This window comes from Benincasa hispida, chromosome 1 (genome assembly GCF_027475165.1).
Source record: "Benincasa hispida cultivar pf3 chromosome 1, pf3_genome.v1.1, whole genome shotgun sequence".
In the NCBI taxonomy this organism is placed as follows: domain Eukaryota; kingdom Viridiplantae; phylum Streptophyta; class Magnoliopsida; order Cucurbitales; family Cucurbitaceae; genus Benincasa; species Benincasa hispida.
The window spans coordinates 25,663,097-25,690,857 of record NC_143478.1 but is presented as its reverse complement, the minus strand read 5'-3'; the positions used below and the strand labels follow the sequence as shown (position 1 = coordinate 25,690,857).

The following is a 27,761-nucleotide window of genomic DNA, read 5'->3' as shown; positions in this document are numbered from 1 at the left end:
ATAATTTTTTAAAAAACTTATTTTTGTTTTTGAAATTTGATTAGGAATACAAACACTTCTTTTTTGAAAAAAAAAAATTGACAACTGTAATAATATAATTGAGATAATAAATATATATTTTAAAAAAAGGAAAAAATCATTACCAACCATAACTTAAAATAGGTATTAAAAATGAAATCATTATCAAACATGTCTTTAATAATGTATAGTTTCCACACAATATATATGCAAGAATGCTATTCAAACATTATTCTATTTCCCACATCCACCAAAATTTTCTCTTTGAGGTTTTTAGAATATTAAGTTGAAGGATTTTGCTAGTTTATAACAAAATTTCCTTCAATTATTTAAAGAAAAATTCATTTTCTTAAATTCATATATAGAATCTAATTTTGAAAAATGGTATAAACATAAGTTTTTAGCCAATAACATTATTTTCACTAAAATCAAGCAAATATTTTGAAGACTAAAAAACAAAATCTTATTTAAATTTTTAATTTACTATTATTATTTAAAAATCTGATATAAAGTTCAAATATATTTTTTAAAAAGGGAAAAGCTTAGATAAAAACTAGGAAGAAACACATGAATTTAAAAGAAAAAAAAATGTCTATGAAAAAGGGACTTTTTTTATTTATTTACCATTTGAAAGGTTGAGGACCGAATCTTTAACCTCGAAATTATTGTACATACTTGATAACCGTTAAACTATGCTCATTTTAACTTTTGAAAAAAGGTTTAATTAATATATATGTGAGTATATATTACGAACATAACAAAACTTGTATTTGGTATTTTTGCTTGAAATTTTTTTTAAGAATTTTTTACTTCAAATATATTTATAAACTCATAAAGTATAAACAAAATAAGATTTTTGTTGTGTTTGAAATTTTGGAGCTATTTTTTTTTTTTTTATGTGATCGAATTTGAACCATCAATTTTAAAGGGATAATACATCTAATAACCGTTGAATTATTGCTCACTTTTTCCGTTTTGAAGCGAATAATTTGAATTCTATAATTTTAATTTCAAAGTAGACTTGTTAAACAAAATTATGCCTGTTATTATTTATTTATTTTGTTTTACATAAACTCCTACCAATCACTCTATAAGGTGAGAATAATTACCCCATTATCAATTTTGCTACTTTAATTTATAACAAAAAAATCTTTGAATTATTTAAATCAAATTCTTTAATGCATATATAGAATCTAGTTTTGAAAAATATAATGGTCTTGTAACATAATATAAATTATTAACATTTTTGGATGAATTATGTACTTAACCATCATAATTTCAAAATTATTTCCTTGTTGGATGAATTATGTACTAGCCATCATAATTTTCAAAATGAATTTTTTTGTCGACTCAAAAAAATGGCTTTTTTTTTACACAATTATGCATGCTTATTTATATTTTCTTTTAAATAGAGTTTAAAATATCATTTTTAGTCCTTGTATTTTAATGTTTGTTCAATTTTAGTCCATATATTTTGAAATGTCAAATTCTAGTCATTGTATTTTTAATAAATTGTAAATTTAGTCTCTCAAATTTAAATTTTATCTGAATTGACTAAATAAGAATAATAATTTTCATGCAAGAAAATATAATATAGGAATGTTTTTTCCAAATTTGGAGTGAAAATGTTAATAGATAACAAAAAAAATTTAAAAAAAAACAATAAACAAGTAATATGGACTAAATTTAAGGTTCTTCTGAAGTATATTGACTAAATTGGACATTTGAAAGTACAATTACTAGAATTAAAAAAACTTTAAAGTACAGAGACCAAAATGGTGTATTTTAACCTTAAATAAATCTACTGATTATATTATTCTTACTTTTTTCAGTTAAATAAAATATTGGGTGTGAGATTAAAATTGTTGACCTTTTGGTCGAATATACAAATTTCATATCGGCTAAACTATGTTCATCTTAACAACCTACTAATCTATCTAAACTATCTAAAATGGATTATGAGGGAGGAACTTTTGATTTTTCCTTTTGTGTCTTTTAGTTTTTGTTGATTATCATAAGGTTATATGTTGTAACTTCACATTTCTCAAAAGGGGCTATAGGAGAGAAACTTTTGATTTCCTCTTTTGGTCTTTATAGTTGATTATCATAAGTTTATATGTTGTAATTTCACATTAAATTAATTAAATAAAAAAAATCCTATTTTTTTACATTCACGTTAAAAGAAGGTTGTTTTAAAAAAAAATCACATTTTATCTCTAAGATCTCAAATTCACATTAAACGAGAAATAAAATTAAAAAACATATTTTATATCAAAATCTCAAATTCACATTAAAAGAAGGAAAAATAAGAAAAAAAAATAAATTAAAAAACACACACATTTTATATCTAATAATCTATCAATACACATGTTTTCCAAAAAAAAAAAAAATCTACCTATACATATGTTGTCATTAAGTTAATATAATTTGATTGAAAATAAAATTAAATTATGATTTGAAATCTAAACTTTTCTAAATTAAATCTTCCATTTTTCATCAGGTATCTTCTTTTTTTTATTATTATTAAAAGCTTTGTTAACTAACTCTTCCCAATTTTTTTTGCTTCCATTTCTTTAGCTATTTTTGCGAGAGTTTCTGAACTTAAAATAGATGGCCAAACAGAACGCAAACAATCAGCAGAAATAAATCGAAAATAGTAAAGAACACCAAGATATATAGCGGTCGATCGGTTTGGTCTACATCCATTTTGAGAACCAGCTTGAATTAATTTTATTAATGAGCAAAAAAGAAATTTACAAATTACAGATAATCAACGAAATCACCAATTTGTAATTTCAATATCCACTATACCGAGAGATCCGCACAAAACGTCGCCTCTGAAAACCGAGAACAATATGCTGCAAAACAGCTCAAATCAAGTGTGCTATCGCCTCTGATCGGTGAACCAAAAACGTGAGGAACAGTCGCCTGAGAAAAGGTCCGTTGAAGCCGTCTGAAGAAGAAAAACCGAAGCTGTAGCCGCCGGTCTGAGGAAGCAGCAGCTGTCTAGGGTTGAGACTTTCCAGCAGTAGCCATCTATCTATGTAGCAAGGGAGACGTGCGACCGGCTTTCCATGGAAGACGAACTCGGATCAGAGTTTGCCGATCTGAGCAGTTGCGTGGTGTTGCAGATCAGCAGGCGGCGTGGGTTTTCAGTCCGGCGAGATCGACAAGTGCAGTCCGGTCTGAGGAGGCGGTTCATTCGGCAGGCTGTCAGCAAGAGAGACGCGCGGGTCTGCGCGTGGTTCGCCGGTCAAAGGCAATAGCACACTTGATTTGGGCTATTTTGCAGTGGGTTGTTCTCGGTTTTCAGAGGCGACATTGTGTGCGGATCTCTCGGTATCAGTGGATATTGAAATTACATATTGGTGATTTCGTTGATTATCTGTAATTTGTAAATTTCTTTATTGCTCATTAATAAAACTAATTCAAGCTGGTTCTCAAAGTGGATTTAGACCAAACTGGTCGAACCACTATATATCTTGGTGTTCTTTACTACTTTCGATTTATTTCTGCTAATTGTTTGCGTTCTATTTGATCATCTAAGTTAGGTTCAGAAACTCTCATAAGTGGTATCAGAGCTCCAGTTGATCCAAGGAGGGTGTGTGGTAGTATGTGCTGGTATATTCTTTGTTCAGGATATTTTGTTGGAATTAATTTGACATATGGCTTCGATGTCTACACAGTTCGAAGTTGTTAAATTTGATGGGAAAGGTGACTTCGGATTATGGAGGAAAAAGATTAGGGCTATTTTGGTACAACAAAAGGTAACCAAAATATTAGATGAAAATGACCTTCCACCAACAATTACAGAAGCTGAAAAAAGATATGGATGAAATGGCCTATTTCACGATAATTTTGTATCTATCAGATGGGGTGCTTAGGCTAGTAGATGAGGTCACTACTACAGCGCGGAGTTGTGGAAGAAATTAGAAAGTCTTTATTTGACTAAGTCCTTGCCAAATAAATCATATCTAAAGGAGAAATTCTTTGGATATAAGATGGACTCAAGTAAAGGCTTAGAAGAGTACCCAAATGAATTCCAAAGGATTATGATTGATCTCAATAACGTCGATGAGAAGATGTCGGATGAAAATCAAGCAATTATTCTTCTAAATTCTTTGCCTGAATCATATCGAGAAGTTAAGGCAGCTATTAAATATGGACGAGATTCATTCCCCATGGATATAGTGTTGGATGCCTTGAGAACGAGAAATCTCGAGATTAAAAAGGAATGCAATGATGGAGAGTTACTCATGGCCAGAGGCAGAAGTGAGAAAAAGAACAGAAAAGGAAAAGAGTCGAGATCCATGTTAAAATCAAAGAGGAAAACCAAAAAGTGTTTCCTGTGTCATAAAGAATGACACTTTAGAAAAAATTGCCCTTTGAATAAGAGCAAAGAAGCATCAAGTAGCAAGCATGCAGGGGATTCTAGTGCAGCAAATGTTAGTATGATTCAGCAGAGGTTTTGATGGTGTCCAGTAAGGACATTCAGAATGCTTGGATCATGGATTCAGAGTGCACTTTCACATGACTCCTAATCAGGATTTCTTGATTGACTTTCAAGAAAATGATGGGGGATCAGTTTTGCTTGGTGATAATGTTGCTTGTGATGTAAAAAGAATTGGGTCAGTTCGAATTGCAACACATGATGGTATGATCATAATTCTTACAAATGTAAGGTATGTTCCAGAACTCAAACGAAATCTAATTTCTTTGGGCGAATTAGATAGAACAGGTTATTCCTATAAATCTGAAAATGGAGTTCTGAAGGTTATCCAGGGTTCTTTAGTTAAGCTGAAGGAGACCTTGAGGAATGGTCTTTATGTGTTGGAGAGAGAAACAGATAAGTCTATATTATGGCATAACAGACTAACTCATGTGAGTGAAAGAGGTCTTCAAGCTCTTTCACAACAAGGTTTTCTTGGAGGAGTTAAAGACATTGAACTCCCTTTTTGTGAACATTGCATAATGGAAAAGTCTACCAGGGTGAAGTTTGGGAAAGGGAAGCACTCTACCAAAGGAATTTTGGATTATGTTCATTCAGATTTGTGGGGTTCTACAAAGGTACCTTCTATGGGAGGTTCGAGATACTTTATGTCAATCATTGATGATTTTTCAAGAAAGGTATGGATGTATCCACTGAAACGGAAGGATAAAGCTTTTGGGAAATTTCTTGAATGGAAAAAGCTGGTTAAGAACCAGACAGACAGTATTTGAGGACAGACAATGATTTAGAATTTGTGAATCACAAATTTGATAAATTTTGCAAATCTAAGGGAATTACGAGGCATTTCTCTATTACGTAGACTCCACTGTAGAATGATTTAGCTGAGAGGTTCAATAGAACAATTATGGAGCGTTCAAGATGTCTCTTGACAAATGCTTCATTATCTTTGAAGTTTTGGGGGAAGTTGCCCAAATAGCCTGTTATCTCTTCCGCTTTGGGTCTAAAGACTCCTCAGGAGATATGATCAAGAAAAGCTCCAAGTTTGGATCATCTCAGAGTGTTTGGATGTTCAGCTTATGCTCATGTTAAGGAATGGGAGCTAGCACTGAAATGTATGTTTATTGGCTATCCTCAGGGTGTTAAAGGATATAAACTTTGATGCTTGAAAGAGGGTAGAAGTAAATGCATTATCAGCAGAGATGTGACCTTTAATGAAATAGAGATGTCATTTCGTATCAAAGAGCAGCAAAAACAGCAGACAGTTGATCAGGTTGAGGCAGAGGTTAGAATTGATTCTAAAACACAACCATCAGTTAGTTCAGGTGATTCCAGTGATCAGTCATCTAGTTCTGATGGTAGACAGCCTCAACTCCAAAAGACTTTGATTGATGAGGGAGCTTTTGGTGAAGAAAGCTCAAGTAGCAGTGACCTACAGAACTATCAGCTTACACGTGACAGGCAGGCTCCTACGAGGTATGGTTATGCTAATTTAGTTGCTTATGCTTTTACTTGTGTAGTTGACAGTATTGAAGCAGAGCATCTTACTTTTGAGGAGGCTATTATATCTGATTCAAAGGAACAATGGAAGGATACTATGGAAGCAGAATTGTTCTCGTTGCAGAAGAATCAGACATGGTCATTGGTTCCAAAGTCTCCTAATCAAAAACTCATTCAGTCAAAGTGGATTTATAAAATCAAGCCAAGTACATGAGGTGACAACAAGCCTAGGTATAAGGCTAGACTGGTAGCCAAGGGCTACAGGAGGGAGTTGACTTTCATGATATTTTCTCTCCGTTGATGAGGAATTCGTCCATTCGATTAATTTTATCTATTACTGTTCACTTTGATATGTTTGTTGAACAGATGGATGTCATCACAGCTTTCCTTCATGGTGAATTGGAAGAAGTGATCTACATGGCTCAACCTAAGGGCTATGAGGTGAAAGGAAAGGAAGACATGGTTTGTCGTCTTCACAGGTCCATCTATGGACTGAAGCAATCACCGAGATAATGGTATATCAAGTTTGACACCTTTATTCTGAAGCAGAAGTTTCACAGGAGCTCATATGATGCCTGCGTGTACTGGAAACTATCTAAAAAAGGTACATATACTTATCTATTCTGTATGTAGATGATATGATTCTGGTGTCTAAGGATTATTCTGAAATGTGTGATCTCAAGAAACGGTTGAGAAGTGAATTTGAGATGAAAGATTTAGGTGAACTGAAAAGATCCTAGGCATAGATGTGAAAAGAGATAGGGAGAAAGGTTTGTTAACCATTTCGCAGGAGAGTTATGTACATAAACTGCTTGAGAAGTATAATATGTCTGGTTATAAGGCAGTTTCGACACCCTTAACATATCATTTTAGGCTTTCTTCGTTAGAGATGGCTAATATTCCCTATTGTAATACTGTTGGAAGTATTATGTATTTGATGATTTGTACTAGGCCTGACTTGGGATATGCTATGAGTATGATAGGTAGGTTTATGTCAAATCTTGGGAAGGAGCATTTGAATGCAGTTAAATGGGTGCTTCGATATTTGGAAGGTAGTGCCAGTATATTTTAGCAGGGATTATGATAAATCAGCATTGTTGGAAGGCTTCACAGATGTAGATTACGCTGCAAACCTTGATAATGTCTCTATCAGGTCACATTTTTCGTTTGTTTGGTAATGTGGTCAGTTGAAAGGTTACTCTACAGTCATTTTTTGCTTTGTCTACTACTGAGTCAAGAGTATATTTCAGTAGGTGAAGCTGTGAAAAAGGCAGTGTGGTTGAAAATGATAGTTTGTGAGTTGTTGTCGCATGAGTTCATTCCTATCGTCCGTTGTGATAGCCAGAGTGCTATTCATCTTGCGAAGAATCCATCTCATCACGAACGGTCTAAGCATATCGATGTCAAATTTCATTTTATCTGGCCCAAAAAGATGTTGAACTGGTTAAGGTAAAAGATGTTGAACTGGTTAAGGTTCATACATTTGAGAATTTGTCAGATATGTTAACCAATGTTCTTCTAGTCCATAAGTTTAAGTACCTATTAGATAGACTAAATATTAAATCTGGATGATAGAAAGATTAGAGAATGCACTTAAATATTCTTGTTATGAGGGAGATTTGTAGAAAATAACAAGTATTTAAGTGGGTTTTTTTGCTGAATTTAAAAGCCCAATGGCATTCTGGTAATTATAGGGAATGGCAATTTTGTAATTATTCCATTTTCTCCGGGGCCAATTTCGTTTTGTCTTGTTTTGCTGAAGAAAAAAGGAGCAGCCGCCTTAACCAAAAACGTGAGGAACAGCCGCCTGAGAGAGGGTCCGTCGAAGTCGTCTGAAGAAGAAAAACCGAAGTTGTAGCCGCCGGTCTGAGGGAGCAGCAGCCGTCTGGGGTTGAGACTTTCGGGCAGTAGCCGTCCGTCTGTGTAGCAAGGGAGATGTGCGGCCGGCTTTCCGTGGAAGACAAACTCGGGTCAGAGTTCGCCGATCTGAGCGCTGCGTGGTGTTTGCAGATCAGCAGGCGACGTGGGTTTTCGGTCCGGCGAGATCGACAGGTGCGGTCCGGTCTAGGAAGGTCCGGTCTGAAGCGGCGGTTCATTCTGCAGGTTGTCAGCGAGAGAGACGCACGGGTCTGCACGTGGTCCGCCGGTCAGAGACGGTAACACACTTGATTTGGGCTGTTTTGCAGCGAATTGTTCTCGATTTTCAGAGACGACAGTTGTGTGCTGATGTAGACTAAACTGGTCAAACCATTATATGCTATTTACTCATCTAAGTAAGGTTAGAAACTCTCCTAACATTTAGGATTTTTTTTATAATTCCGTTAATAATAACATCACTTCCGATGTTTATTTTCCTTCTTTAGGAAGAGAGTTTAATTGTTTAAGGTATCTACTCTAGGTCTAAAAGAAATATCATATATTTTAATTTAATATTTAATAATGTACATACATTTTTATTCAAATAAGTATGTATTTGATAGTTTTATCGATATATGAAGTAATTTTATTGTAATTATAAAGATTACGTTATTTGTATCCGCCTTCGATTTATCATTCATTTTAAAATCTTGTTTTTTAGTTTTTTAAATCATTTTTGGATTTATTGTTTAATCTCCACATGATTTAAAAGAAAATATCGATGTTCACATTAACTTGTTCAAGAGATTTGTCCCCTTTTTAATGGTTATATGAATACATGGAGTGTTTTTATTTTGATTATAGAGATTAAATCATTTGTAATACTATCTATTTATCATTTCAAAATATTAATTTTTAATTTTTAATCATTTTTAGATTTATTTTTTAATCTTCACAATAATTTTTATTAAAAATTTTTATCAGCTACCATGTTAAATTCAAAAGATTTGCCCTATATAGTGTTATTTAGATTGGGGTTATTTTGAAAGTTAATTGGAAAATGGGGGGTTTCCAACTTATTTAGAGGAAAATGATAGTTTTTTTTAGGGGTGGTCATTCAAACTGCAAAAACCGAACCGTTTCTAAAAACCGAACCGAAAACTCAGTGAAACCAAAAAAATCGGTTCGGTTCGGTTTCACTTTCGAAAATCGAATTTGAAACCGAACCGAACCGTTTTTAACTAATATATATATATTTATTTATATATATATTTAAAACAAGAGTAAAACCGAATTTAAAATCGAATCGCTTTTAATTTAAAGAACAAAACCGAATTTAAAATCGAACCGAACTGAACCGCTTTTAATTAAAAAAAAGAATATAACATGGATTTTTTAAAAATGCCAAAACCGAACCGAACCGCAGTTCGAACCAATAAATCAGTTTGGTTCGATTTGACCACCAAACTGAACCAAACCGAACCGTTTCCACCCCTAGTTTTTTTTGTCTCCATCCGAATGCGTCTCTGGAAGAGACGCATTCAGAAATATTTTATTATTTTTTTCCATACGCCGCATTAAAAAAAAAAAAAAGATTAAACCGGTCAAAATATGTCTGTTGGCATTTTCCCCTCGTTTTAGCATAAAAAATCAAACTTTTTTCCTTCATTCCACCATTTTCATTCTCCCCTTCACAAATTTCATCCTCCTTCACCAATTTCATCTTCTCATTCACCGAAACCCTCCTTTCATCTTCCCCTTCATCATTGAAGCTCTCATTTCATCTTCACCCAAAACAAAATTTCCTTCATTTCTTCCATATTCTTCATTTATTTTCAAATACTGATCATTTTTTACCTTCATTTATTTTAGTGTAGTATTTTATTTGGTAAGTTGATATTAGGAGTGTTCATGGGTTAGGTTGGGTTGGGTTGAAAGACTTTTTAAACCCAATCCAATTGTTTATGTTGTAAATTTTTTCAACCCAAATAACCCTTATTAAAAAATGAACCCAACCCAACTCAACCATGAAATATTTGGTTTGGGTTGGTTCAGGTTAATCAGGTCATTTATTTAGAATTTTGTTCTAAAAAGAAGCAAATGCAAATATGTAAAAATCTAATTTAATTATTTTCATATATTGAATTAAGATTAACAACTCAATTTCAATTTATATAGTGAAAATTTTCATTCTAAAGTGTAAATAAACTATTTTTAAGAGTTGTTGAAAAATAAATTATTCAAAAAATATTGAAATTAAATAAAATTAAAATCGATATACGTATAAATAATTGTGTTATAAGTAATAAAAAGAATATATTTTAAAGTTAATAATAAATTCAAGTTGGTTCGAGTTAGTTTGGGTTATATTAGGTGAACCCATGAACCAACCCAACCCATAAAATTTTCATTTATTTGAACCCAACCCAATTCAAATGAGTTGATAACCCAATCCAAACCACACGGGATGGGTTGGGTTGATCGGTTTTTTCGGGTCATCGGATTTTTTTAACACTCATAGTTGATATGTTTTTGTTATTTAACTTTGAATTAAGTTTTTGATAATTTTTACTGATTTTTTTCATGTTTATTTTGTTTACCGTGGATATTATTCAAAGTTTTTTTTATTAAGCTGGAATATTTGGTAAGGTGCAAAGTTTTTTTGGTAATGTGCAATATTTTTCTTTTAATAAGTTGATATATTTTTTATAGTTGGTTATTATAAGGGAGAATTACATGTGATTAACATTGTGTTATATATGTAGTCCACTTTACTAGTTGCTATTTGGTTTTTGGTTGATACTCTGTTACTTTTCTAGTTGGTATTTGGTTGATATTTAGCTATCAAAATGAGTACGTCTTATTTGGTTAAATATAATATATGTCTTCTTATTATGCATATCAAATTATGATAATTATTTTTAAAATGTAGTTTAGAATGTTCAACTATGATTTTTAAAATATTATATCATAGTCTCAAATTATTTATGTTTAAACATATAAAAAATCATTAATAAAAAAAAATTAAAGTTCTTAATGAAAAAAAAAAAAACAAATCTAAAAACTATGAAGCATAGATACAGATACAGGTACGATCGGATACGGCGATTCGTCAAGTTTTAAAAAATTAAGATACGGATAAGTCTCAAGATACGTCATTTTTTTATATATTTTTTTAATATATATATTTATAAGAAATGAGGATAATGATACATTGAAGATACATTTTTTTTAAAGAAAATATAGGATATAGATAAATTTAGCATACAAGTTAATAACAATAGCACAAAATAGAATACAAATACTGAAATACAATACAAAAAAAAAAAAAAAAAAAAAAAAATCTAAGATGTTGAAGTACAATAGTTAATAAAACACAATAGAAATGTGACTCATATTACAAAGAAGAAGAAAAAGAAGAGTAGAGGGAGAAGTATGAAGATAAACGAAGAACTTCTTCGTTGAATTGTTGAAGATTTCCAAATGGTTTATATTTTGGTGGACTTTGTGGGGACTCAAATGTGAAGATGGAGATTATATGATTCTAGTCTAGAATTTGGTCCTTTATTTTATTATTATTTTTTTTTAGTTTTGGACTCGAGTAGTAAGCTTTTTAAATAGGTTGCCTAATTTTAGATTGAGAAAGATTAGATGAGTTACTTGTCTTTTTTCTTACAAAAAGTACACATAGAAATAGATATGTCAAATCGCGTGTCATATATAAATCTGGAAAGTATCTGGAAGTATCGGAAGTATTGGTATCTGATATGTGTCTGATACTCATTCTTTGCCTCACATGAAGTATCTGTGCTTCATAGTCTAAAAATAGATATTTAAATATTTTCTTAATGGAATCTAAAAATAGGTATTTAAATATGTTCTTAATAGAAAAAATAAATCTTTTTAAATGTAAAAGTTTATTTAAATCTTCTTTCATTTTACCAAATTTTAAAATTTATTAGTAGATTTTAATGTAAAATTAAGAATATGTTCCTAATGGGAAAAAAATAGTGATATTACTTTATGTTGTGGAGCAAAGAAAAAAAAACTAAAACAAATTAAAGAAAGAATTTAAAGTTAATAGTTAAGAGTTTATAAACATATAAAAAAGTCATTAATAAAAAAATATTACATAGTAAAAATAATGTTTTTTTTCATACATAGTAAAAAACTATTTTTAGTAAAAATATTGTAACTTAAAATTTTACTAATGGTTATTAATATGTTCCTAATGTCTATTATTTTAGTAAAAAAATATTACATAGTAAAAATAATGTCTTTTTCATACATAGTAAAAAAATACTTTTAGTAAAAATAATGTAACTCAAAATTTTAAAAATAAAAAATTATCTTTGATTCACATTGAAAGAAAATTTTTAATGTAAAATTATTAATATGTTCCTAATGGCTATTAATGTAAAATTATTTTAGTAAAAATAATATAACTCAAAATTTTACTATGGCTATTAATATATTCCTAATGTCTATTATTTTAGTAAAAAAAAAAAATATTACATAGTAAAAATAATGTTTTTTTTTCATACATAGTAAAAAAATACTTTTAGTAAAAATAATATAACTCAAAATTTTAAAAATAAAAAATTATCTTTGATTCACGTTGAAAGAAAATTTTTAATGTAAATTATTAATGTAAAATTATAAAAATGTAAAATATCCATAATTTTATATTGACTTTTTTTGTTTGTTTACGGTGACTATTATCTGAGAAAACTCTACAATCAAGTCATTCAAAAGGAATGTATATAGTTATTTACAATTATTTGGAATGATGTATTCATTATTGAATATTAAATGTTTGAATGTTAATGTTAATGTTAATGTTATTGTTAGTAATATTGTGTTGTTGTTGTTGTTATGTTTACTGTTTATTTGGTCAATTTATTTTGAATTATTCACCTTAATATTATAAATTTTATGATGATTAAAGAACAAAGATTCATGTTAATATAAAAGAATATTTATCATTGATTTATGGTCAAATGATGATGCATGTCTTTAGTAACAATATTTATGGTGATTTTGTACCTTTTTTTATTATTATTTTGTTTAATGGTAGATATTATTTTTTTAAAAAAACATTTCTCTATTTTTACATATTAAAAAAAATAGTAATAACACATTAATATAGTTGGTCTAATATTATGATAAATATAGTTGGCCTTAAAAATATTATGATAAATATCATATTGCATTTGCCAAACTACTTGTGGAATTTTTATGTTATATACACAGAAACATTGTTAATGGTCCAAACATGATAGAATATGATAGGTAACCATCTCTTCGTATAAACATGCATCGTCAAATTGACTTCAACACATTAATCGATGGATTATGTGATGCATTATCTATAAATAGAGATGATGGGGTAGAGGTAATATTTAGATATGGTAGTTATGTAGCGGGATCTACTTTCTATATCCCCATCTCATTACGAAGCGAGACTGATGTATGGTTCATGATGAGTAATGCTCCATACCCTCCAAATAGAGTTGAGCTGAATATATCCCAACCTAGTGTCCCAAGTCTAGCATCAACGAGAGAAGAAGTTGAAACTACTGTTAAGTTGGAAAGCCATGATGTGGAGGATGGGCAATTTGATCCAACTATTGCCACAAACGACGAAGAAGTTGAAATAGACGATGATGATATCAATCTAGATAAACTACCTGGTCAATTTTATGGTGTACATGAAGTCCCCAAAACATTTACTGAGATAGACCTAAACGAGATGACCATTAAATCCAATTCGACAACGGGAGAAGACAGTAATATGGGGTCTGATTCACTGCTTAAGGGGATGATATTCAATTCCAAATTGGATTTAAAAAATGCAGTGAAAAACTATTCAATCATTCAACATCAAAATTTTGAAGTCATTGAGTCGAAGAAAACAACATGGGATGTCAGGTGTAAAAGATATAGCAATTGGTGCACGTGGAGACTTCGCGCTGTTTACCGTAAAAAACACAGTAAATTTGAAATTACCCAGTACAATGGCCCGCATTCTTGTGTATATGCAAGACTGAGTCAGAATCACAATCAGTTTGACTCAAATCTAATTACATCTGTGGTAAGCAGCATAGTGAAAAAAAATCCGTCAGTTGACATCAAAACATTACAATATATTATCTTGAAAAAGTATGGTTATTTCGTCAGTTACTGGAAAGTGTGGGGTGGAAGAAGAAAGGCAATTTCGAAGATATTTGGAGATTGGATCGAATCGTACAATTTGTTGCCCAAATGGATAAATATCTTACAAATCACAAACCTCGGTATAGTTGTCCATTGGAGGCTAAATGAGTGGATTGTGATGAAAGGTTTGTAATGTTCAGTAGCGTGTTTTGGTCGTTTGAACCTGTTATCGAGGGTTTCAAGCATTGCAGGCCGCTACTTCAAATTGACGAAACCCATTTGTATGGGAAGTATGAAGGAACATTGTTAATAACTACCTCAGTTGATGCAAATGGTCACGTCTATCCGGTTGCATACGCCATTGTATCAGAGGAAAGTGCTGACTCTTGGGGCTGGTTTTTGGGGAATTTATGGGATCATGTGGTGCGTAAAAGGGAGGGAATGTGTCTAATTTTAGATAGACACAAAGGCATTATATTTGCAGTCAGAAACCCTAACAACAATTGGGTTGAAGTACACCACAGATTCTTCTTGCGACATGTGGCGAGTAATTTTAACGACAAGTTCAAAAATAGTTTATTGAAGAGTTTGGTGTATAGTGTAGGATCAAAATTTCAAGTTCGGAAGTTTAATGACTGTATGGCCGAACTTCAAACAGCAAAGCCATTGCTTATGATATTTTGCTTTCATAGATCCTAAGCAGTGGACACAGTCACATGATGGTGGTCATTGTTATGGATGGCTAACCACGAATGTGGCCGAAAGTACAAATGTTGTTCTGAAAGGAGCCAAAAAGCTACCTATCACTGCACTAGTCCAAGCAACATTCTATCGAACTATTGCTTATTTCGCTGCTCGTCGTGTAGAAATGGAAACTGCTCTTGAATTGGGAGAGCGAGGTAAATTATTCATATCTTAGTTACCCACGTTTTTATATTGACTATCGAGGTATTCTATGTAATTGTCGTATTTGTCATAGGTATGCAGTAAAGAAAATAAGTCTTTGGGAACAACGTGCAATCAAACATTCTGTCAACATATTTGACCATCGAACATGGTTATGTGAAGTCACCACCTCAATCAACCCAATAACACTAAAGGGTGGAAACACACACCGAGTAAAATTAAGTGAAAGAACATGATCATGCAATAAGTGGCAAAGTTTTGGAGTCCCCTATTCTCACGCTATGGTTGCGTGTAAGACCATTAGGGTAAACTACTTTTACTACATTGAAGACTATTACAAAATTTCTACTTATCTGACATGTTATTCACCCCAATTTGAGCCCATCCCCGATAAAAAATGTTGGTCTGATCCTAATTTCCAAACTATTTATCCAGACGAATCACAGAAAGGTTGACAGACTGTGTACTTCTCGCATGCAAAACGAGATGGATTAGAGGGAACGGTACAAGACACGGTGCATAATTTGCAAACAAGAAGGGCATAATAGACGAAATTGTCCCAATCGAGCTCGTGATGCGACTTAGTTATTTATTTTTAATTCTCATTGTATTTAATTGATTGTAACTTCTTTTACTTATTTATTCTTTATTAATTGTCATTGTATTTAATTGATTGTATTTTTTTATTGTATTTATTGATTATATTTATACAATGAATGGTGTATTCTTTATTAATTGTCATTGTATTTATTGATTGTATTTATACAATGAAGGGTGTATTCTTTATTAACTGACATTATATTTGTTTATTGTAATCACATTGATTTTTACTAAATATTTAAGTTAAATTTAATATTGTTTTTATGGGATCAGATGGATGGGGATGCTACCACAGGGCCATACAGCGACTCGATTTTGTACTTACAGTGCAACCATCGATCCGAGGTTATTTGGGAAGACAAGCATATCGATGCAATGCATTGTCGGCGAAGAGAGGGTGTTATTCGCAGGCACGAGAACCCAGACTCTCGTATATTGAACTATCTACGAGTTGTAGGATTCTACGGAGTCTCTTGTATAAAATTTATACAACTAGACTGGCATCTGATAAAGGTATTAGTGGAACGATGGCGCCAGGAGACACATACTTTCCACATGTTGCTGGAGAGTGTACAATTACACTTCAAGATGAGCCAACCAATTTGGACTCTCGATTAATGGAAGACCATTGATTGGATCTCTAAATTATGACTGGGAACAACTTTGTGCCCTTCTTTTAGGCGTAACCACGAATGACGTCGTTCTTAAGGGAGGTCGTCTAAGTTTGTCATGGTTAGCTGATCAATTTAACAACTTCGTCCATCTACCAAACCATGTAGATTAAGAGGACCTGCAACGATATGCTCGAGCATATATCCTCATGTTGATTGGAGGATTGGTATTTCCTGACAAATCCAACAGCAGAGTGCACCTGATATATCTTCCTCTCTTGGTGGATTTTGATTTTGTCGAGACATACAGTTGGGGGCACTGGATGTCTTGCACGGTTGTATAGGGAACTATGCAAAGGTGCAGTCATTGCCCACTTTTATTGCTACAAATTTGGGCATGGGATCGATTTTCTCTTCTAACGCCTCGACGACTCCACAGATACAAGAATAACTTAGGTGACAGACCATTTGCAAGGTAAGCATATTTACCTTATTATTGTTGTGTTCATTATGAAATACTAATAACTAAAATTCAACTTCTGATCGTTGTAGATGGAATGACAACTATTCTATAATTAAAGCACCTACACATGTTCTAATACAGTATAAGCACATACTTGATACACATATGCCTAACCAGGTAATATTTTATTCATTCATATATCATATATTCATAATGTTTCTATCTTTTGGTTAATTCATTTTTTGACAAATATGCATGTAGATTATTTGAGAACCATATAATCATCTTATCCAACTATTGTCGCCATATTGTCTCGATGACAACGAGATATGGACATCCAGATGTCCACTCATATGTTTCTTCGTTGTGGAGTGGCATCACCTAGATCGTGTGACGCGTCAATTTGGGATGTTGCAAAAAATTCCTCAACCTTGCAAGAGGATGCCCGACTTTATTTACACGATCTAAGGGGTAGGCATGAACGAGACTAGATTGCATATTTGGCTCCTCAAATTACAATCTGGGAAAATCAACAGAGTTTGGTTGTTAATGGACCTTCTATTAACAACGGTGTAGGTACCGAGCCTAGATATATTGAATGGTATTCCACTGTGAGAAAATGGTACATAACTAAAGCAGGAGCATCCTATCACTTGTTGGTATGAGTTTATTGTTTACTATGATTGTTTGATTTTATTTCTTCATTGCACACCAAAATAAATTTTATAGTCATTAACTTGTTATTCGATTCTTTTTCAGGTCGAGCTTCCAAATTTGCCAATATCTGCTCAAAGAGCCTTGCATAGACTCACCTCGATATATCGAGTGCGATATTTCGATGGTGACGTTCCAATGGAAGAACAAGGTGATCCCGTAAGACATAAGGATGTTCCTATTCGACCTAATGTTCGGAATGAATATCCAACAACACCACTTGTTCAGTACATTTCCATGATGTCCTCTCCCTCAACATTTGATTTTTTCCAATAACCCTCAGTACAATAAGCATGAAAGAAGGACAAACTTCACATGTCCATCCAAATACCCATGACCAGTATGTTACATATCGACAACGTAGTGAGGGTATACACTTGCAGAGGAAAGTCAACCACCAAGTGTAAGAGGGCGTGGCGATCATGGATACTATGTCACTCAACATGATCGATCTAGGCGTAATAGAGGATCTTCTTCCAGTCGCGAATAAAGCACATTGTACATATGATGAAATTTATTAATTAAATGCACTTGCAATCTACAACACATCCTAAAGAACCTTGACTATTATTTACAATAGTTGAAAGTTAATATCTATATTTTTGCATAAGTTTCTAACAACTTTAAACAAAAAAAAATAATTTGAAATTAAAAATTAATATTGAGTATATCAAATCAATCATAGCAATTTCTTAATCTCAAAATAACATTATTGTTTATACGGTTAAAAAACTAGTAACATTACTATCAAAATAAAAAACAAGATTAGTGAGATAGTTAATTTTAGGTAAGAATGATTTAAAGTTAAACGAATGAAATATTATTAACTATAAAAAAACATAAGTAATGAAAGAGTTGGTTTCGGTTGTTAAAAGAATAAAAAAAAATAATAGCAAAAATATTTTTTTTTTATTATTTTTTTTTAGGGATGCATCTCTTCAAGAAATGCATCCTTTTTTTAATTTTTTTTTTAATGAATGCGTCTCTTAAAGATATTATCGAATGCATCTCTTCAAGAGATGCATTCAGTATGGGAGAAAAATAATAAAATATTCTTGAATACGTCTCTTAAGGAGATGCATTCGGATGGGGACAAAAAAACTATCATTTTCCCCTAAATAAGTTGGAAACCCCCCCTTTCCAAGTTTTCCCTTAAATTTTTCCAAGTTTAATTATGAGTATTGCTCAATGTGTGGGTTGACTTAAGATACTTAATAAGAAATAAGTTTTGGTTGTGGGAAGAGAGGTTTAAGTGTTGGGCTTGAAAGAGAAGAAGGGAGAGGAGTGTTAGGCATTGGGAAAAAAATGTACCTAAATTGTAGGGTAGGCACAAGTGTTGAAAGAGGTAAGCTTTGTGTTGAATTAGAGTGGGTGATAAGGAGAGAAGTATGTCTAAGTGCAGGTTAGATAAAGTTTTCTAGGGGATGTGGAGGCCATGTATGTGTTGGATAAGGGAACAAGGAAGGAGAATTTGGTTAAGCTTAAAGGAAGCGTGCGTTGGGAGAGAAGGAGTATGAAGCATGTGTCGGGGAGCCTTGCTTGGAAAGTCATGCGGTGGTGGAATGTAAGGTAAGGTGAAGAAGGATGCGTTGGTAAGCCAAACATTGGGAGTCATGTAGGGAGGTGTGATGTATGCGTGGAGATGAGAGGTGTGACTGACAGAGGGAAATTGGATAAGGTTGGTAATTATTTTTTTTAGTCAAATTTTAGTTATAGGGTGAGGTGGCTAACGTTGAGAGTGATTAAGTGTTGGTGAAGTGCCAGGTGAAAGTAGAAGCTGTCAAATTCTTAAGCAAGTTAGAGCATGTAGCTGGTTATATAAATAGGGAGAAGAAAAGGAAGCTCAATTTAAGCAAACTACTCGAGCAAAGGGAAAACTTCAGCCAAACTAGAGGTTGACCAAAGAAGAAGATGCCCGAGTGTAAAACCCTGAATTTCACCTAAGTGAATTAGGTTGGAACTTGGTTAGTAAGGAAGCTTGAAGAAGGATAAAAGAGAAAGGAAAATGGCTTAAGTGTTTAAAACTAGACCTTAAAGGCTAAAACGTAAGTTGTAGTTAAGTGAGGTTTTAGGAGATAAAATTTTGACTAAGTATGGAAGGCATGCGTTGATGCCATGTATTAGGATGAGAGAGTGCAAAACAATAGCCTTACCATTTGAAGTGTAGGTGTGACATTGTCATTAGAGGTTAGGCAAACTTATTAAGTGTGGAATGCTTAAGGACATCATGTGTTGGTGTGAAGCATGCAGCCAAGACACAAAGCAATAGTGTTGTGCTTGGTAAGTCCATGATGGATGCATGGTGTGGGTGGCCAAGCAATGACATTCAAGAGTTTTCTAGGCGGGAACATGAAGGACAAGTCAAACGCAAGGTGTTGGCCGAGAGTAAAAGCATGTGGCACACAAAGACTTGGGAGGTTAGGACAAGGCGTTGGTTAATGCAAATAGAGGTTAGTTGATTACATGAGTAGGCAAGGCAATTCCTTTGCATTGAAGCCATGCGATGGCTAAGTCATTGTGAGGTTAGGAAAGGCCTCATGGACACATGTGACAAGGTTGGCCTAGGCGAAGAGGTTTGCATTGGTTGTGTTGCATGCATTGAAGAGCATGCGATGGCCTATAGGATGCGCACATGAGGGAGGATCCGATGGCCACCACCACAAGTGAACCTCCTATATTCTCCTTAGGCTTTGAAAATAAGTAAGAGGTGTGGGCTTTGTTATCTTTTTGGGAAGAGAGAGAGGATTTTGAAAGGAGAGGAATATTTTTTTTTTTTTTTTTACAGAAAAATAACTTTTGTTGGGAGAGATTCACTCACAAACTCCTTGTGAAGAAGACAAAGAAGACATAAAAAAACCACCCTACACTCCACGTTTTTCTGAGAATAAATTAAAGGGAGGGAAGTTGTAACTCCCTCCCTTTAATTTTAAAAAATAAATTTAATTTAATAAAATATATATAAATAACTAACTTATTATATATATATGACTATATGTTATACCAAATATAATATATAACTTATAGTTATTATATTATATCAAATACAATATAATCTATAGTTTTATTTCTCTCAGTAAAATATGGTATTTAATATAAATCCAATTCATACTAAATTTAATTATATGAATCTCGTCCATATAATTAGTATTTAAATCATATTCAAATATTTAATTCCTCTCAAAATAAACTTTATATTATAATGTATCAAATATATTACATTAATTATATCACATAGAATTAATTTAAATTGATTATATCATGTATAATTAATTCTCTCAATTATTTTGAATAATTCAAATTAATCCAAAATTAATTCTCAATAATCCTTGTTGAGCTATAGATGGGATCTTATGGACCTGTAGATTGAAGCTCCAATGGTACTTGGATAATTAACTAAACTCCTTTAATTACATTACCCAATATCCATTAACTATCGGTCACTCCACTGAAGACCGACAATTGCACTATGCACTACAGATATATTTCTGTGTCCATTGAATATAACTAGTCAATAGTGCAATGACCCTTCATAAATTGCTCATAAGTACATTTGGACCAAAATTACCGTTTTGCCTTGTAGTTATATCTAACTTCTTAATGAACAATAAATCATAGTCCAACTATCGAGAAGGTGTAGCCACATTGTTCAAGCCCCGAAATCAGTCCTTAAGGGAGTAGATTATCTACTTACCCCGACATCAGAGAATGAGTGAATTTTGTCTTGTGTAGCTGTGTTCCCAGCTCCCCAATCAAACGAATCCTCAATAGTAGGCATATTGAGTGGGAGATCTGGCCACTCTCACCCATGCAATTCAAAGGACCGCCTTCATAAGTAGGAGTTCACAACTCACTCAGGATTTAGGTCATATCACCTATGGTTATTCCGGTGAAATGTAAGGCTCTACTATTAACGGCGTTATATAATAAGACTAGTCATTTCGTGGTCCTGTCTTATACAAATTCTTTGTATAAAATACACCGTTCACATATCTCCACATGAATGATCAGGACCATATCATTTGTAGCACTTTACAATACTTGTAACATCTACAAAGCAGGTCATAATCGTAGTGTCACCAGGATAAGGTATCCAATCTTATCCACTACTACAGACCATTTAGGTTATCATTTAAACATGATCTACCTGTATGTCCCTACATATACGTTTAAATTACATAAAATAACCTAAGATATTTGTTTATTGGATTGAGTGTATGCTCATAAAATAACTGTTATTTTAATAATAATAATTTGTCTATACAAAGTTTACAAACTACGAGAATACAAAAGAAATTTAGGACACCAATCCCAACAAGCATCCTATCCATCAGCTGCTCCGACCGTATAAGGAAAATATAACAAAGGGAATAAATATTCACAATATAGCATTCAAAAGATATAAATCGTTAGTCGATCAATTGATTTTACTGCTGACGACGAACAAACTGAAGGTGATGACGGTGGAAGGTGGTGGTTGAATCTGGAAGAAGAGGTTTAGAGAGAAGAAGAGAGAGCAAGAAACTTACAGATGAAGGGGGTTTAGAAAGAGAGTGAGAGAGACGGCTGTGAAGGTCTGAAAATGGATGGATGTTAATATATAGATTTAATTTGCTGCAACATTCAAGTAGTATGAACTAGTTATTCTATAAGGTAAGAAATCCACTCAACTTTTTTTAGCATAATAAATGCCAACTCTTTCGTACTTTAGTTGTTGGTCATAAATGGTATAGATAACTGTCTTTCATTCAAATATTGTTTTTGGTCCATATACTTTAAAAATTGTTCAATTTTAATTTATATGTTTTTACTCCCGAATTTCAATTTATATATCTTCCATAAATCTTAACATTTCATTTGATATAGTGAGAGAATTAATGTAAAACAGAGAATTTTGCAACTTTGATGATTTTGAAATAATTTCAAATGAAATCAAGTAAAAATAACTACACCACCTATTCAAAAATGGTCTGAATTGATTCACCTGAAAAAACTTATAGTTCAAATTAATGATACAGTTATTAATTTGATGTTTGTAGCTTTAAATAAATACTTTCTTTTCTTTACTAGTGTAATATATCTGCTGGAACTAGTTGCAATTGTTGTTATTAGCCCGGCTAACATAATAGAAAAAGTAGCAATGAAATTGATACAATTTTTCAAGTTTACGAGTATAAATTGATATTTGCCCATCTGAAAGAGAAAGTTTGTGTATTCCTTCCCAACCTTGGCAAACTAACCATATGTTTACTTATAATATATTTTTGGTTAAACTGCAATTTTAGTCCTTGAACATTAAATATCATGTCGAACAAGTCCCTGAATTTAAAAGAGTGTCAAATATATACGTTCCTGCACTTTCAATTTTATTTCTAATAAGTATTAAACTCTAGATTTTGTATCCAAGCTTTCAATTTCTTGCCTAATAGGTCATTAACTATTTAAATTTTATTGTTTATGTAGACCAAACAAATCAATTTTATGTTTACTAAATTCGTTAAATTGTTTTATAAAAAAAAATCCAACGTTGTCAATATACCCATAGAAACAAAATGGAAATTTCAAATACCTATTATACATAGAGGTGTATATGGATTGGGTTGGGTTGGGTTGAGGGTATTTTTTGGACCAATTCGAAATTTCGGGTTGGTTTGATTGGCTATCCAAATGACCCAAATAAAGTTTTCAACCCAACCCAACCCAAATAAATTTCGGGTTGGGTTGGGTTGTCGGGTTATTTTTTTTTTAATGAAAAATATGTAAATTTATATAGAACACATGACTAATAATTAATATCTCATAAAATTAAGATGCTAAATACCAAATATCGATGATATTTATTGCAAACTTTAAACAAAGACAAATATCATAACAATTTTAAAAGAAAAATATTAAAAATTCAAAAATTAATCAATATAACGAAATCAAACTTTAAACAAAGAGGTGTATATATATATATATATATAGGGTTGGGTTGGGTCAACCCAAATTTTTTTTAGTCAGCCCACAACCCAACCCAACCCAATAAAAATAGAAAAATTCAACCCAACTTAATCCAAGAAGAAAACTAACCCAATCCAACTCTTACATTTTGGGTTGGATAGTCTGGGTTGTTCGGGTTGTCGGGTTATTTGAACACCCCTAATTATACATATATAAACATAGAGAATTTCAAAACCTAATTAAACTTGTAACTTGATATATATTTTTTTATAATATTTATGGAGCTAAATAAATTAATTTAAATGTAACCCATCAAACTTTTTCAAGAAACGAAAAGAATCCAAGTTTAGGTCATTAACCTGGTATAATTCAATTGATTTAGACATATATTTTCGATTCTAAAAGTTCAAATCTTATATATATATAAAAAGTAATAAAAACATGAAGAAACTTGTAAGGCACTAAAGTTCCAACCATAAGAATGATTCTCTTCACTCACACACAAAAATGCTTGAGAGATCCCACAAGTTCACATGGAGTCATGGAGTATAATTGGTCCTTTTGAATGCATTGCTCTCACCCAATAATGGTTAATCCAAAGTGGAGTTATGACCCACACCCATATCTTCACATGTCTAAAAGATAAATGAAGTCTTTGCCTTCATTGTTTCTATTGGTCACTAAGATAGGTTAAAATAATGTTTATCTTATGCTTTCAAACCTCTCATTTATATATCTTTCTTAATTAATTTTTTATTTATGTTAAAATTTATTCATAAAATAATGATATGACATCAAGATATATTTTTTGTAATTTTTTTTAAATAACAATAGTAAATGACTACGGGATATCGAATCAAATCATGTAAGAACGAATCCCAAAAAACAACATGATCTTCTCACGCAACAGAAAAAGACTCAACACCAAAAAAAATTGTAAGTTGTTCAACACCTACATGATGAGTGATCATATATAATTCATTATCTATCATTTTCTTTGTTCTAAAGAGATTAGCAGGAGACTCAAGAACACGAATAATGTCCATCGAATCAGATTCTACGATCGGAGTTAAAGAGACTTTTTCTATACGAAGAAGAGGGGATTTTTTAGTATTTGAATTGGAATATTTCCGATTTTAATTTGATGATATATGTCCTTGAAATTGTATTTCTATACAAGGATTGTTTCATATTTGCCTTTGTAATTAGCCTTATACAAATCATTTGGGGTTTTTTCCCAAGAAATTAACATATACACTTTTATTCAATTTCATGTTGAATAATCTTTTTAAATGTTTCAATATTATCTCAAATTTGAATGCTTCAACAACAATCCACTCAATAAAACTTGGTAGAATTTTCTAATGGAACAATGATTTCACATTTAAAAAGTATTTTTGGTGTAGCTTCAAAAATATATATAATTTGTAAGATATTTTAGTGTTAAATATTTGGTTCCACCCAACCTCTAATTTAAAAACTATTGATCAACTTGGCCCTTGAATTAAAAATATATTCTATCCAATAACTAACATAAAAGGAAAGAGTGTTGTTTCACGTTTATTATAAAAAAAAAATTATTAAAATATTCGCCAATACATTAATATCTCCGTAAAATTTAAGGTGTTCGAAATCGATAAAAAGGTTTAATATCATAATCTAAGTAAATATATATCATCAATTAGTCACTCATTTAAATATAAATACCAATAATAAAATGTAAAGGTAACTTTTTAGAGAGGAAAAATAACTAAATTATTAATGTGAATGATTTTTATAAATGATTGATCATTTACAAGAATATCTATGAGCATCGATATTTACCTGATATATTCATCGTTATACCTATTGTATTGAAATCTTGATATCGGCATCCCTTGATAAAAGGATTGTAAATATTAGAATATCAAAATGAGATAACATGTTATAAAAACGAAAAAAGAAGCTAGTTGGACAATAAAAATTAAGTAATGCAATACCACTAATGGTCAATATGAACGTAGCTCAACTGACACGAACATAGAGATTAAAAGTTTGAACCCTCTCACTCAAATTGTTGTACTAAGAAATAAGACTACCTATAGAAGAGACGAAAGTTGCACAAAAACATTCTCGTGGAATTGTTGAAAATCTAAAAAAAGGAGAGATGAATTTTTCACAAGTTTGAAAATTTCAATTAAATAAAGTGGGATAGATATTGAAAAATTAAAGAGTAGTTTTTTTTTTTTTTTTTTTGTATTGATAATATTTTATTTTAACAATGAGTAGAAATTTTATTTCAAATGTTTTATTGAGTGAATAAAATGGGAAAACACTATACATACATATGAAATTGAAAAACAATAATAACGTTTTTCATAAACAAAAATTAAATAATAAATTGGTAATGTTTTGACTCACCTACCCCTTTAATTATTTTTTGCATCACAGATGTTTCCCAAAGTTTTCAAAAAGGTTTGGACAAACTTCACCATGAAAAGCAAATACTCAAAAGCAATTGGTTAGGTTTTTGTTTTTTTAAAAGAAATTTGGTCCCTTTAATCTCACTAATGCTTCTCCCACTAATGCATGTTTCTCTATTCTTTTTCCCTCCATCACAAAAATTGAAGGAAAAAAAATGAAAAAAGAAATTAGATTTTATGCAATAATATCTATAAAGTTTCTCCCCATTAGTAAAGAAAGAACTAAAAGAAATGAGGCAAAAATTGTCTATCAAAAGTCAGAACAACAACATGAGAAGAAGAATCTCAAGCAAGCCAATTTGTTTACAATCTTGCTTTCTTCTCCTCTTTCTCTTTCTCCTCCTACTTCAAGATCTTTGTCTCGTTCGAGCTTTGTCGAAGCATTCTTGCAATGGCTCCATAGCCGAGTGTGGTAGCGAGGAGGAGATGCTGATGGAATCGGAGATAAGTCGAAGGTTTCTCGAACAACATAAGAAATACATCTCCATTGGAGCTTTGAAGAAGGATCATCCAGCTTGTGATGGCAGTGGTGGCGGTCAGCCTTACACCAAAAGCGGAAGCTGCGTGCCACCACCGACTAATCCTTACACTCGAGGCTGCTCAAAGATATATCGTTGTAGGTCTGATGATTGATGGCTTGAACAAACCATAGTATGCTTTGTAGAATCTCTTTTTTTTCTTGTTCTTGTTGTGTTCTTGTTGGTTGATGAAGGGATTTAATTATGAATTAATGAAGCTTGAAATGGGATTTTTCTTTTTCATTGTGATCTCATTTTTGTTTTTGGCAAATAAGAGAGATGAGAAGTGTTAGAAATGTTTGGTTGGACATCATGTTGGCCAGGATGTAAAGTGTGAAAACCAACCTCATACCTAATCTTATCTTTTGTCTTGCATAGGAACTTGTCGGGATTTGTTCATTCTTAATGTACTTTTCATTTTAAAGAAGTATTTTTTTATTAAAGAACGTACGTAATCTATCCATATTCATCTATATGATCAAGTTACTTGATTCATACAACGATGTTTTATTGTTTTTTATTTCCCCTTATTTTAAATGCCTCGATCTTTCGACTTACGTTCAGTCTATGTTGAGAAAATTTGTCATTTCAATAAAACTATAGGTAATAATCAATATAGAAGTTGTGCATAGAAAGAACTCAATGTAAGTCATGCAAGGTAAATTTGTTTCTTATTTAAATCTTAATGTACTTTTCTCTCTCTTAAAATAAAAGAAATTACATCGTTTTAATCCGAAAGTATGAACACTATACCAGTTGAGAACACTATACCAGTTGAGCTACGCTCTTATTGGCAAAAATATTGTGTGAATATGTCAGTTGACTCTAATTTCTATTTGGTTTTTAGATTTTAAAATGTTACACATTTAGTTATTAAGTTTTGAGTTTTGTTTCAATTGAATCCATAAGTTTCGAAATGTTACAATTTTGAGATTTGAATTTTGTTTCAATTTGGTCCGTGGATTTCAATATATTACATTTTTAACATCAAATTTCCATTAAATATTTATTTTTAACCATTGACATCAATTTCTATTAATTAATTAGAAATAATTAAAAGTGAAATTTTAAATTTAATTTTAAAAGTGATAAACATAATGAAATTTAATTAATTACAATTCTTTTAGCGATTTTTAATTAATTAACATAAATTAATTTCAAAAGTTGGACAGTGAATATTTAGTGAAAATTTGAGGTTAAAAGTGTAAACCTCAACACATAGAGACAAAATTAAAGCAAAATTCAAATGTCAAGAAAAAAAAATTGTAGTGTTTTGAAACCTAAGAACTAAATTAAAATCAAATCCAAAACTTAAAAGACTAAATGTATAACATTTTGAAACCTAAAGACTAAATGAAAACTAAACCCAAAATCTAAGGACTAAATAAAAACTAGGGTAGAACAAATAAAGCAAACTATCAACCACTTATTATGTCAAAAATTCAATCTACCAATTTGGGTAGATTGAATTTCTTATAATTTGTTAGTAGAAAATCTAGATTTTGTTTCATGTTTTCAGATTCACTAAATTCAACATATATATATATGTTAAACAGACAATCCAAATTC

General features: G+C 31.7%; 1 protein-coding gene across 1 annotated transcript; it reads left to right on the top strand.

Moving 5' to 3' along the window:
- The first annotated feature begins 25,831 nt into the window (after positions 1–25,831).
- On the top strand, positions 25,832–26,435 carry RALFL32 (ralf-like 32). Its single transcript, XM_039045037.2, has one exon. It carries the CDS (start codon positions 25,906–25,908, stop codon positions 26,305–26,307), a length of 402 nt encoding a protein of 133 aa, XP_038900965.1. The 5' UTR covers positions 25,832–25,905; the 3' UTR covers positions 26,308–26,435.
- Positions 26,436–27,761: the final 1,326 nt, after the last annotated feature.